Here is a 12,872-nt window from a genome sequence, read left to right as displayed (position 1 = left end):
TTTACTTCCACCGGTTGTGGCTCATGCCCGAGGTTCGTACAGGGTCGTCGCGAGTGGTGGTGTTGTGGTGGATGACAACGACCTCCCGTTTTGGAGTTGGGCGAGGATCTTTGCGGTCTCGGCCTTCTCGTCGAGGGTTACTGGTATGGTATCTCTCGACGCTGCCGCTCGAGTTCGAAGAGGTGTGGTATTGGGGCATGGTGTGGATAGTTTGGAGATTTGGTAGCGTAAGGCTGAGTGGCGACGGCAAGGGTGACGGGGATGTCTTGTTGCTTGAGGTGTGACCAAAGACCCGAGTTGGAGTGATGAGTCTTTTACAAAGATCCCGAGGACGCGATGATGGGTTGAGTCAGATAGTTATACTTGGTCCTGGACCAGTTTCTTAGACTTGAAGGATGGGTTTGGGAAGTGGCCAAGTTCTAAAAGTGGTGATGTGAAGGTGGTGGGGGCGGAGTTTGAACTAGTAAATGCTAAGGGGTCGACGGATTTGGCTGCGGAAGATTGACGGATTGGAGGCGGCGGCGTGTAATTCTCTCAGGTGACGATGGGGACGGAGACGAGATTGAGAGTGTGGGAGGAAGATGGAGGTAATTATTTATACAAGAATACAGTGACTTGGGCAGCGGGCAGTGACAGTGGGAACAAGAGAGAGTCAGCCTCAATGGGTGGTGGTGGATAGTTGGCTGGTTGGTGGCATCAGGCAGCACCAGGCAACTGAATCTAAACTGGATATGGGGTGGATATGGCTGTGGATGTGGATGTGGATGGAGGGTGGTGAGTTGAGAGTTGTGACTCAAGATGACGAGGGTTGAGGATGAGCAGAGACGAGAAGCACAGGAATGTCCTCGACTGCTCGTACTGGTAGACAGGCTAGCGAGGAAGGTACGTTGGACCTGGGAGTCGCGACTCACGACAAACTACGCGGTAGAAGGGAAGGTGCAAGGTGCAAGGCGCAAGGCGGGAGGCGGAAGGGGAGGTGCCCACCAAGACCGACTCCATCTCGGTGAAGACAAGCAGAAGGCTGTGGAAACCGACAATCCCACAACCAAGCTTCAGGCAGCATCATCAATGTCCTCGGTATGGGCAGGGGTCTTGGGGGACCCTTGAGGGACCCTTGGGGATCTTAGGGGCAATTGAGACGCGAATTTAGTGACTTGTTTGCCGGAATGTGGATTATTGGGCAGAAAGGGTGCCAGTGGGAGCGTGGAAGTACGAGGAGTCGCTTGTCCCAAATTAAGACACTTTCAATGCTCGCATGTCCTGCACAAATAGCGTGCGGCATATTACCCGGTAGCAGGTGGTATGAGCGCATGAGGAGGACGGGGTCTCGCATTCTGTGATTCTTTGCCACGAAAGGGAGGGCAAGGGGAACGGGACAGAGAAACGAGGATGACGTGGATCATCCCTCAGTCACGAACTACGAGAGATACTCCGTACTCCGAACGCACTCACGGCTTCCCAAGCTCAGGTCGCTCGGGCACCCGCGGACACATCTGGGGCTGGTGTGACACCCGTTATTCTTGCTTAAAGCAGATAAATGAGGCAACGCACAGGAAGAGTTCAACGCGGCCTACCTGGGATCTTACCTAAACCTACCAGGATTTAGGTGCCGATAGAGTGCCTGGCACCCACCTGGGGTTAGGGTTATAACAGGTGAGAGTCAGACCCTATCGCAGGGCTGCCGTTCCTGCGTTGACGCCGGGAAGCCCCTCCTCGCTAGGACCTGCTAGGGGCTTGCTAGGGACGTGAGGTGGGCAACAGAGCCACGACGCACCGTCCTCCCAGCTGTCGTCCAAGCGTGTCTTTGCCACCCGCAACTCAACCAGCGCCCTGAATCATGGTTGCCCAAGCCTGGAGAAAGTACTACGAGTACGGAGTACAGTCTCCAGTAGATACTCAGGCCCAGGGACTCGGTACTGCAGCTCGTCCGCCCGTCCAACTTCCAACTTCCACCCTCCAACCCCTGCTCTCTCGCGTTCTGCTGAAGCGCTCCCAAGGACACTAAAGGGGATTGCTCAGATGACCACAGCCCAATGACTATCAAATTGCCGACCTTTCATGAAACTCGGGCGTCATTGTGAATCCGAAGCGGGCAGCGCGGTCTTGTCGGCTCAAGACTCCTATGCCCAGAAACCCAGAAACAAGTGTCACTCCTTCCACCCTTCCGAACTTCTCATTGCCATTCCTTGCCCCAACTTCCAAGTCACAGGCCCCCAAGGTGTGGCACACACACGCCACACACTCTAGGTACTGGGCAACTACGGAGTATGACTCCGTACTCAATGACCCAGCCACAGCCACAAGAAACCTGTGAGTCTGACAAGTACATAATAAGGACGTATGGGGCCGCTGACGCCTCATTTCCCGTCCTGCGCCACACCATCCTCCCTCATCCCCTTCCCAGTCCATCACCATCCATTTAATCACTCACAGTCAACACCGAGGGAGTGACTCGTACATCACACACACCCACTATCCATCTCACGCCTTCCGTCGTTCCCCGTCGTCAGGAAGCATTCATTCTGTTCTCCGCCCCAGACACCGTTGCACTCTCCACTCCAGAATTACTGGGTGGCTGCTAGATGTGAGTTGTCCTCCGACCGCCTCAATCCTGAAGCACCAATCTCGAATGAATGGACGTTCGACGCAGATTCCTGAGGAACAACACTGGGATGTCTTGCCTCAGAAACCTCGCCTCTTGCCAATCCATCAAAAGTGCAATGCAAGGCAAATTGCCGTGTCCAATGTTGGTGTGGGTGCTGCGAAATGCCATATCACGTGCTACCGATTCCTCCTCCCACTCCCACACCTACGACCAGGCGCCCTCCTGGTGGTGGAGGCTACCGTCGCTAGCCGCTTGCCTTCAAAACATCGTCCGCACTAACTAGCTATTGCACCAGACCCCTCAAGCTACGAGGGACTACTGGGTTGATAAGCCCGCGTACTTCCTGCTGGAGAGTGCGAAATGAAGTCACTTTGTGCCCAACGGGGGCGCAGATCATCCCTCGGCTCTTTGCTCGATGCCCAGGTATCATCCAATGCTCACCACGCTAATGGATACGATACGCATCAGCTTGGAGCTCCTGCGCCATTCTGATAGACCAGCTAGGTATTCTCAATCGGACCATGACGAGCACTTGAGCATGGTGAAGCTGCCCCATATCCGCATCTTCTTTCGCCTTGAATTTGTGAGCACTCTTGAATGTCCGTCCCTCGCCTAGACACCAGCGTCGAGGCGATGTTTGTTTGCCTGTCTGTTACAACAGCACAAGCGACTGGACATTGCGGAGCTGTGTAGGCCTTGACCTTCCTGCCGCTCCCAACCCGAGAAAGTGGTGCCCCTGCAGAGTCCTCTTCTCCGCGTCACTCTCAGCAATTCCCACTGCTACTGATTTCCTGGGCCGTTGAAAGCTTCCACTCATTTGTGCCCAACCTTAGCTGATACTACCGCCTGTCCGGTCCCCATTTCGGGTTTACACGAGCTTCCACTCTTCACCGCACCATTACCATGACAGGATCTGCGGCACGTTTGTAGGATTTCATTGCAAGGTCTGTACTCTCATGTCTAGTCTCTGTCGATCGAACAAGCCACGAGCGTGCTCACCCCACAGACTCAAACTATAGACGCGCTATGAAATGAAGCAGGTGCCCGACGAACAAGACATCCAAGCCTCCTAGCCACTTTACAACTGCCCTCACCGACAATCATGCACGAGATATCCCTTGCGATTCGCCCGCAGCTGTGTCAAGCGCCTCGAACGGGGCCACCACGGCGTCCTGGCACTATGACGTAGCATCCGCTTTTCATCAAAGCTTGCACGGTGCATGACGCTCTGAACTGAATGCGGGACTGCTGGGCGCGGATCTTGGGTTGCAGCTTTCGAGGCGAGGTGAGGCGGGAGGGGTCACCAGTCCAGAGAGAGAATGCTCCTTGTTCTCGGGAATGATTATGTCATTCAGCAGGAGGATGTTCACATTCTTGGGCATCAAGTCGGGAGGCATCAAGTAGGGATCGTACGGCTACCTGTTCCAGTTAGCAGGCTCCTCACCGGTGAGTATCAGATTGATGATTGATGGGCATGAGAAGCTGAATAGGTAACTTTGCATGTTGTGTATTGCAACACTGAGGCGTTTAGCACCTTGACCGGTTGGTCTTCTCCACATCTATCTCATGGTGTATCCAAATCCTGTCACTTGAGTTGCGAGTGGAACAGTTTGGGCATCCCGAGATGGTCACAATCACCTGTTACCACTTGGTCGGCTTTGCGGTGTTATGGCGTCGTAGACTGACCTGGGAGCAGAGTCGACGGTTCAGCCTTGGCTGCTGCGGTTGCGAACAATCCCAACTTCGCACCCTCCCTTTCTATATCTTGCGGGAGGTGACCTGGCCATTCTCCGCGAAGAATTGATAAGAGTGGCAGTACACTCGAGCATATTTCTCATCAGCGGATTGAGATTTATCCGATGGCACCCTTTGGCTCCCCACCAATGATACTCGACAGGATTTGGAAAGCAACTGACACCACATCTAGTAGAAGATCGTTCCAATCACGCATGTCTCGGCATAGTTATGTTTCAGAACGTGGAAATCAGGAAGACATTGACTGCATGTGGGGAATAAAATACATTGAATTCTAGGCTGAGGGTCTCGGTCTCACAACTCCGAAATCATAACTGCATCATCCAATATGTGGTAACCCCGGCATTATCTCTCCAGCTGATCCCTGCACATATTGGGAGAACCGCTCCCATCAATCTCTTCCGACCATTCTGTAACTGCGTACAAAGGATTGTGCTACAAAAGAGCGGCGGCGCCCAAGAGAAGACCACCTAGCATACCACCTGCCGGCACAGCATATGAGCCGACCGCACCATTTCCAGTGTTGGCGGCAGCTGTGCTGGTGGTGGTGCCGGTACCCAGCGATGAGGTCAAACCGCCGACAGCCGATGTAGCCGACGATAAGAATGAGGTTGCTTCAGCTTGAAGACTGCTCTCGGCGCTGCTGACTCTGGAGGACAGACTGCTGAGTTCGCTTGAAAGGCTGCTTTGGGCGTCAGGAGCTGCGGTGGCAGCGACTGAAGAAATACTCGAAGCGACAGACGCTGCTGATGCTTCTAGCGATGATACGGCGCTGGCGAGCGATGAGGTGATGGAACTGAACTCGGAAGGTATGGCGGTGGCGAGCGATGATGCCACTGACGCAATGTCTGAGCCTGCAGCTCCTACCGCAGATGTGACTTCGCTTGCAACGGAATTCACCAGTGACCCCAAGTCCTGGGCGGTGGCACTGACTGCTAGAGCGGTGAAAAGTAGAGGCTTGGTGAAATGCATCTTGAATGAATGCTGTGATCGCGGGTCTCAGTGAAATAGCCGTTTCAAATGGGGATCCTGGGGAACGAGAGGAATGAAGGTGGACTGGATGCGGACGGAATCTGGAGAGGAAGAGGCACAATCAACAACAGGAGTTTGGAAGGTCCAGCTGAAGCAGTTATATAAATCTCCTGAGCTGGAGATCTCATGTGGATTCCGGCGTAGCGGGGAGACGATCAGCCACGATGGCCACGAACGAAACCGTCGACGCGGGTTACGGCTGTACAGTCGCAGCACACAGGGCACTCGGTGCAAATGACCGACCGTGCGCGTTGTCTTGCCATGCCCCAAAAGTCAGTCGTACTGCGCTCTCGAAGAAGAGTAGTTTCGGATTGGTGGTGGCCTCGTCTTGGCGGTGTCTGACTTGCCACTATTGCCTGCGTAACTGGGGGCTGAAACAAGGTTCGGTGCAACACAGCCTCGACCATTTCGTGGCCTTTCGCGGACACCCACATGGAACATCTTTTCTCCGGGCACCCGAGTCGAGGATCCGCCTCGGGTGGGACTTGGTGCGTATTCGTGCCCCGTCTTGAGATAGAATCCACCCAAGATCGTCATACGGGGACTCCCACTTGCCCAGGGCTGAGACGTCTTGTTGTTTCAATGCGTCTTTTAGGCCACGTCCGAGGTACCTAGGTAATTTCTCCTAATATTGGAGGCTGTGGAATGATGGACTGATCAGCACCACAGACGAACGAGCTGGAGCATTCCGAATATGATTGAACCCCGTTCAAGCCCCTACAAGCATTTGGTCCCCAATTACTGTATGTACTCCGTACCGTTGATTGAATCAATGATGGTCGATCGCGTACCACATTTCACACGTGACACGTCACGGGGTAGCTTGTGGTACGGGTATCTGTACGGGTACGGAGTATCCGTCCATACTCGTGACAAATGCCCTCTGAAGCTACCCGGCGTTCAGCCATGCCGTCGCCCGCATGAAGGTTCTAAATCTCTGCATCTCTGACATCTCTGACATCTTAACGCCTATTGACTCTTAACTCTTGACGCTCAAGTCACTAGTCGCGGCATGTTCCACAAGTCCAGGCTGGTGCTGCACTTGCTAACCGTGACTAAGCCCTCCGGCTCTCGACGATCCTCCCCGGCGCAGTCTGACCGCCGAGAAGGCCTGTCTTCCTCTTATCAGTTCTCAGTTACCGTATCCCTGGCATGGCCCTGTATTCTGGCTAATTGCAGACGGTTGATCTACTCGTCTTAAGTAAGTGACAGGTACCCGGGTGCCTACGTAGGTGTGGTTACCTCTGTCCTCGGTCCTCCTACTCTATCCTCTATCATCCTACTCTGCCCTCCGCCAGGTGCGTCTTTGTCATTCTCGATGTTGAAAAGACGAGCCAAGAGAAACCACTGCTTTGGTAAGTCTGCAGGAACGGTCCACTTGGTCTGTCCTAGGCAGGTGCTCCCCCAAATCTAGAGCCGTCTAGCCCAATATCGTACAAATTGCCATTGTCAGCCCCACTAGCAACCCTCCATCTCACTCGCCTTTGGGGCCGGGGGCTCTAGCCTGAGGTAGAGCTCAAATTCGAGAACACTTCGGTGTCGAATCGAGGAACGTACCAGTGCTTTCGATGGTGGTGTTCTAAGCCTTACGCTCTACAATCCTTCAATCAAGACTTGGACTTTCCAACGTCAGTAAGCCCTCGCCAGTTGTTGTACCGAATACCCGGATTCCATCTATGGTTCCCCATATTCTTGAATCAACACCCCTGACCGGTTCCTGCTTCCAGTTAGTGTAGCTTCCCAGAGTCTGAACCGCCCCGTGTCGTCCGTTGACGGCTGTTCTTAGTAACAATGCATCACGGTCTCTGGAGCCACACCGTCTGCGAGCTGCTCATCCAGCTCTAACACTACGTTACTATTTAAGAGACTCATCCAACGTCAACTAGTGTCCCAGCCCTACAAGACACCGCCTCCTGACCGTCAATATCGCCCACACAACTGGATTACTCTGATACACCCTCATGGGTGCTCAAGAGCAGTCCCATACAGTCGACCCGCATGCATCCGAGGTCGACCTAGAGCGAGGAACTCCCCGGAGAAAGCTGTCTCTTTACGGCCAGAGCAAGCCCAATGGCATTCGCTTGTCCCCAACCGTTCTCGACTCTTTTCGTGGAGACCTTCTCTCAACACTACCATTCACAAGAAGTGCAAATGCTTTCAATAGCATTGATGAGTGTAAGCAAGGCTGGGCTTACGGTCTGCAAGGCTGACAATGTAGATATCCAAATTCATAGGGGAGAGGACCTCGTTTTGAAAATCGCTCCTGACGTGGCCCATCCTGTTATCTCGGTGGTATTTCCGTCAGCAGTGCAGGATCCATGCGTTTTCCACTGTTTTCTGGCGGCAGCTCAGAGCCTCTATGAGTTCCGTCGGTCTCCGTGGCCCCCTGAACGGTCCAGCGTCATGAGCCATCTCCAAGGGAAGGCGTTCTCTGCCTTGCAGCAACGCCTTTCAGCACCATCCGCACACCTGGATGATGGCGTTCTATACTCTATAATACACCTCATGATTGCTGCTGTAAGTCGTTCTGTTCCCATTTCTGACTATTTCTGATGATCATAGGGCGGTCAGTATGATTCAGCCGCGGTCAAATCACATTTGATCGGGATTAGGCAAATCATTGTATTGCGTGGTGGACTTGGGAATACTCCCGCCCATCAAACCATTCGTGGTATTCTCACCGTGTACGCCCCTAGAGAATGTCGTTTCGAATAGTACTGATGATGCTAGGATTGAATATTTCAACGCCTTGGATCAATATCTCGATGGCTCTCCCGACGATCTCGAGGCGATTCCGAGTAGTCAGTTGGACTACGCGCGCCATCCATTCTCGCCGCGTCTCTGTAAGTTGATTGCAACACTACCTGATGGCTTCGCCGAGGTGGCACTATCCGGCCGGATAAGCGTCCAGTGTATCCAGCTATTATCCTCGGTCGCCTCGTGGCAATCGCTCATCAACGAGTCGCCCACTACTTCATCGGGCTCGTCGGACCAGACGAGAGACAGACTGTGCCGGCTTTTCTGCGACCCTCGAGAATGTGCTCGAAACGCCGTCCTCATATTACTCTACATGAAGCGTTCAGGCAAGCCTCTTGGCCTTGAATATATCATTTGCATCGGCCTAGCCATTTGTGTTCGTCATCTCAGTCAGGAAAATCGCACGTCACTTTTTGATAACAAGCTTCTTGACTCGATGATGAAGAATATTAAAGCCATAAAATCGCCACAGCCTTCCGATTCCGAGGCCATATTATGGCTTTCGCTCATTGTGAACTGGAGAACTCAGTCCATCCATCCTGTCAAGAAGGCAGATGATGTTCTTGATTTGGTGATTACTAAGTTTCCAGGATTGCAGACTTGGAAGAAGGTATCTACCGTGTGCCAAAAATTCTGGTGGTTCGACTGTTTGAAGGATGACTTGGAGAAGTGCTGGAGAAAGAGTTTCGAAAGAGCTCGACGGCTACCATACAGAAATCGTTGATCCTTATCCCTTTTGGAATGTACAAAAGGAGTATGTTAAAGCACGTCCACAACAAGACCCAGGACGACTTAATCCTACGCAACCACTCCACAACATGGCTTGCCGATTACTTTGGGCTCAGCGCCCCCCCAGTGACAGGGCCTAGTCCTCAGCTCCTGCAAATTTGTTGCAGCACTTCTGGGCTCGCAGTCATGATGGTGAAAATACAGATCTCCGTGTCTACCTTTCGAGCCAGAATTTCGGCATCGAGGTTATCAGGAACCTCTTGGCGGTGCCTCGATTGTGATCGAAAAGTGAGAAACTCTAACTAGCTCCGTCTCTGCCAGGAATCGGGGTAGCCGTCCCTTGATGGGAACCCCTCGTGCTCTGTCCATCGTGAGGGAAACGGACCTAGATAATGCGAGGGATTTGGTCAGCAAGCGGAGTGTTATAGGCAGGGCGTAAAACGAATTTCGAGATCAAACCTTTCTGGCGCGCTGAATGCCAATTGAGAGCACTTCCATCCTGTCGATTGGATCTTGGAGGCCAGGCCAACGTCTCTACGAGCAGTGAGGTATACTGCGCCGTGGTAAGACAATTCTGAATGATTGCCGGACCGCAGGAGTTCGTGATGGGACGTTTCAAGCTCGACCTAGACGACGTGAAACTCAGGAAGATAGCCTCGGTGCAGGCAGCGGGAGGATCCTAAACTGCTCTTGTGAGCTGCTGATGCTACCGTCACAACCCGCCACCGATATAGCTGCAAGTATAATGGATCAATGTTGGCACCCGGCGCGATAGGCTGCTTTGCCAACTTAGACAAAATAATTACAGGCATGAGGCTTGAGGCTTAAAGCTTATGCCACGGTTATGAGGGCCACTCGGTCATACTCGGTATACCCAATCGACAATGCTCCTATTACCGGCACCGCCTCGGGGATTTGCTTTTTCTCTGCACCAAGTTTGGTGTTCGATGTGCTTGCAGGGTCAACGAGCCCCGGCACGTGGAAGCTCCTTCCCATGCAGGTTCCGAAGGCGCTCCTGCACCTCTCCGTCGGAACACGGTGCTTGGCATGGCTGTTCCGATATGCATTCCACTGCACTTTTCTTTTGTTGCTCTCCCCCTTGCCGCTCATGAGCTCTCACACGCCACGGCATCTTTATGATTGAATACGATTGAATTGCTACTCAAGGACCAATTGAGCGTTCATTCGAGGATTGCCTTGCCTGAGAACGAAGAAGCGACACAACTGCCTAGACCTATCACGTCCCTGCCTTGACATACGTGCGCCGGGCACTCCAGCCACAGCTGCCCGTTGATTGAAATTAGTGCGGGGCGGACGTGCTCAGATTGCTTCAGAGGTGAGAGCTGAGCTGAGCTGCCCTAGGAGCCTCAGGTGTAAGTTCAAGAGGCCTCCAAAGCTCCCTTTGCATTGCCATCGGGTGCATCTCTTTGACAACATCGCGGATACCGTTCGCTCAACTTCACATGGGATCGAAGGGGTCTAACTTCCAGTGCATTGGGCCGGTTTACTCACAACAGGCCTTGGATGGCATGATTCGGTACTGCGTCAAACGCAAACTCTAGGAATATCTCAACGGAAAGCCACAGTGTTTGCTGATCGCGTCTCCCAAGTATCATGACAGAAGCCTTGGATTTTGGGTTGTACCCCACCAGCGATGTAAAACCACTGATCACAGATTGATGATTTTTTTCAATAAGAACGTGAAAACAAGAACACCGAAGGCTAACCGCATTTGCAAGCTATCCATCCTTCTACGGTTGTTTCTCTATATATGGAGAGTGAAAACACTCTTGGCTTCAGGTGCGGAACCTGAATACTTCACCCATTGGAAGCATATCCCTGGGTTAACGACGCCTCAAGATACGTTTCTGCACGACGTCCTGAAACGGACGTTTCACCCGCACGAACAGGACTACCCTCCCTGATTCCTCGGATTCTTACTTGATGTGGTGTTCTCACAATCCTAGGGTACCCCAGTCGATTGCGTCAAGATCAAGAAGAGAAGGTACCTCCTCAGGCATGTTTCTGTCGTGCCAATTCTCCCAATAGATGCGAAGCATGTCAAACATCATGGATGCGCCCATTCTAGAGAAAATAGGAGCTGTCCGCTTCTTGTCTTCTAAGTATAGCAGTTCTTCCAGAACCTGGCAGGCTTTGCAGAAAATATCGTCGGGTGAGCTGGCAGTGGTGCTTAGTGCCTGGCGGGCTCGTTCGACGTTGTCCTCGAGAAGTTCGCGTTTCATGTGACAGTAGGGAGAACGAAGTATCTTCACGAGCACGAACCCACTATAGCAGATGGCCCGTCGGAAGTGATAGGGGCTCGCTGCAAGATTCATATCATAGCAAAGTTCGATTATTTGGCACGCCTCGTCCTCAGCGCTGTGATAGATCTTGATCAGATCTTCGGAGAATATCATATCATCCAACAGAGCAAACGACCATATCTGAAGGCGAGCGAAAAAGTACGACACCTTTACTATACCCTTCATGCCCTGAAGATATCTCTCCTGGAGCTCGGAAAGTTGCTCTCCGTACACCTTTATCATCGTCAATCGAGAATCCGGCTCTAACATGCCTGTTGGACAAGGTCCGTTTGCACCGATCGCGACGATCGCTTCGCCCACCAGATGATAGATTCGACCGAGCTGTGAAAGTGTAGGGTCAATTGCAGGATCTTCAAAGGCTCTCAGGATTTTTGGGTGAGCCAAAGTGGTTGCGGGGAGCCCCAGGTAACCAGAATGTACCCGGTTGACGATAAAACACGCTAACAACGTAGATGTTTGATCGCAAGCTTCCCCTACTCCACCACTACCATCAGGCGTCGACTTGGCTGAGGCGTGCTGACTGGAGGATGGGTGTCCAAGTTGCAGACACATCTGAGTGGCAATGCCACTGTACATCAGAGATGGGTCATCCCTCATGCCGGAAATCTTGAAGGGCCACATGCACAAAATAAGGATGGCTTGCGCGGTCTCGATTGAGCGTGGGTAAGCGTGAATGCTGTCTGCAACCATACTTTTGATTGAAGGAGAAAGTTGGAGTTGGATCCTCCAGCTCGAAGTAACAGCACAAATGACCCAGAACAGAAGAGAACTCTTCATGAAGACTTCGTCCGCAGAGGTCGTTGCCATTTCGAAAGGCAAGTGGGGATGACAGCGAGTGAAGTACGATCTGAACCGTTGCTCTATTTGACTGTCGGTGAGACAGACATTGCCCAGCATTTTGTACGATGCGGAAGGCTCGACGACGACAGCGGCTGGTTTGGTCAGGGCGTCTGTCTGAGGTAACATTTCAAGGCCATACTGCGTCGGTGGAAGGGGTTGAGTTACCCCCGGGATGTCGGAAAGTTGAGTTGCCCAGTCTTCAGAAAGTGTGGCCTCTTCTTCGTGCGCACTGGCCTGGTTAGGAATCTCCCCAGTCTGCACTGTTTCAACGAGAGTCTGCCGCAATTGTTTGATCTCCGACTCCATCTGCTGCATGCGCTTGACCTTGGACACTCGTTTGAACGAGGCGTCGAATACGCATTGTAGTTTGAGAGAGCGACATCGTGAACATCCACCAGGAGTATTACCAGAACTATCACATTTTGCTTTCCACTGTCGACATTTGGTACATGCTCTAGCCTTCATTATAGATCCTGGGACTGGTTGGTGTTGGCAAGGCCTAAGACTGAAGCGGATGGGTCATGGCCGAATACGCAGATTCAGAGGGCATGTGCTTTCCCTTGACGCCTGAGTCGTGTAAATTCTTATGCATTCAACGGGTCCTAGTAAGCTGGCCAAATTGACGGCCCTGCCAGGGCACTTGTTCACAAAACGCGGATTCTCAAGAGTGTCTGCTGAGAGATAAGAACGTCACCACCGTCGGTGGCACTGGGATGTGGACTCTACATTGGAATTTTAAGTGTCCGAAAACCGCACATATTCCGAAATGGCGGAGCCACTGGTTTAGAAGGCTCTTCTGCGCATGAGGAAGTTGATGCTGTGACTGAATT

At 52.5% G+C, this 12,872-nt stretch overlaps 3 protein-coding genes across 3 annotated transcripts; 1 reads left to right on the top strand and 2 right to left on the bottom strand.

Moving 5' to 3' along the window:
- Position 1: 1 nt before the first annotated feature.
- On the bottom strand, positions 2-199 carry A1O9_00145 (uncharacterized protein; the record flags this gene model as incomplete). Its single annotated transcript, XM_013409309.1, has 1 exon — positions 2-199. One exon carries the CDS (start codon positions 197-199, stop codon positions 2-4), a length of 198 nt encoding a protein of 65 aa, XP_013264763.1.
- Positions 200-7,473: 7,274 nt separating this feature from the next.
- On the top strand, positions 7,474-8,843 carry A1O9_00144 (uncharacterized protein; the record flags this gene model as incomplete). The annotated part of the gene is made up of 4 exons (XM_013409308.1): positions 7,474-7,567; positions 7,611-7,909; positions 7,955-8,076; positions 8,123-8,843. Coding segments are annotated over 4 exons (1,236 nt in total), but the record flags the coding sequence as incomplete, so codon positions are not given.
- A 1,990-nt stretch (positions 8,844-10,833) lies between these two features.
- Positions 10,834-12,507, bottom strand: A1O9_00143 (uncharacterized protein; the record flags this gene model as incomplete). Its single annotated transcript, XM_013409307.1, has 1 exon — positions 10,834-12,507. The coding sequence occupies one exon, from the start codon at positions 12,505-12,507 to the stop codon at positions 10,834-10,836; it is 1,674 nt and encodes a 557-aa protein (XP_013264761.1).
- Positions 12,508-12,872: the final 365 nt, after the last annotated feature.

The sequence above is a fragment of the Exophiala aquamarina genome (assembly GCF_000709125.1).
Source record: "Exophiala aquamarina CBS 119918 chromosome Unknown aczIA-supercont1.1, whole genome shotgun sequence".
In the NCBI taxonomy this organism is placed as follows: Eukaryota; Fungi; Ascomycota; class Eurotiomycetes; order Chaetothyriales; family Herpotrichiellaceae; genus Exophiala; species Exophiala aquamarina.
Note: the sequence above shows the minus strand (reverse complement) of the source record. Positions and strands in the feature narration are given on the sequence as shown.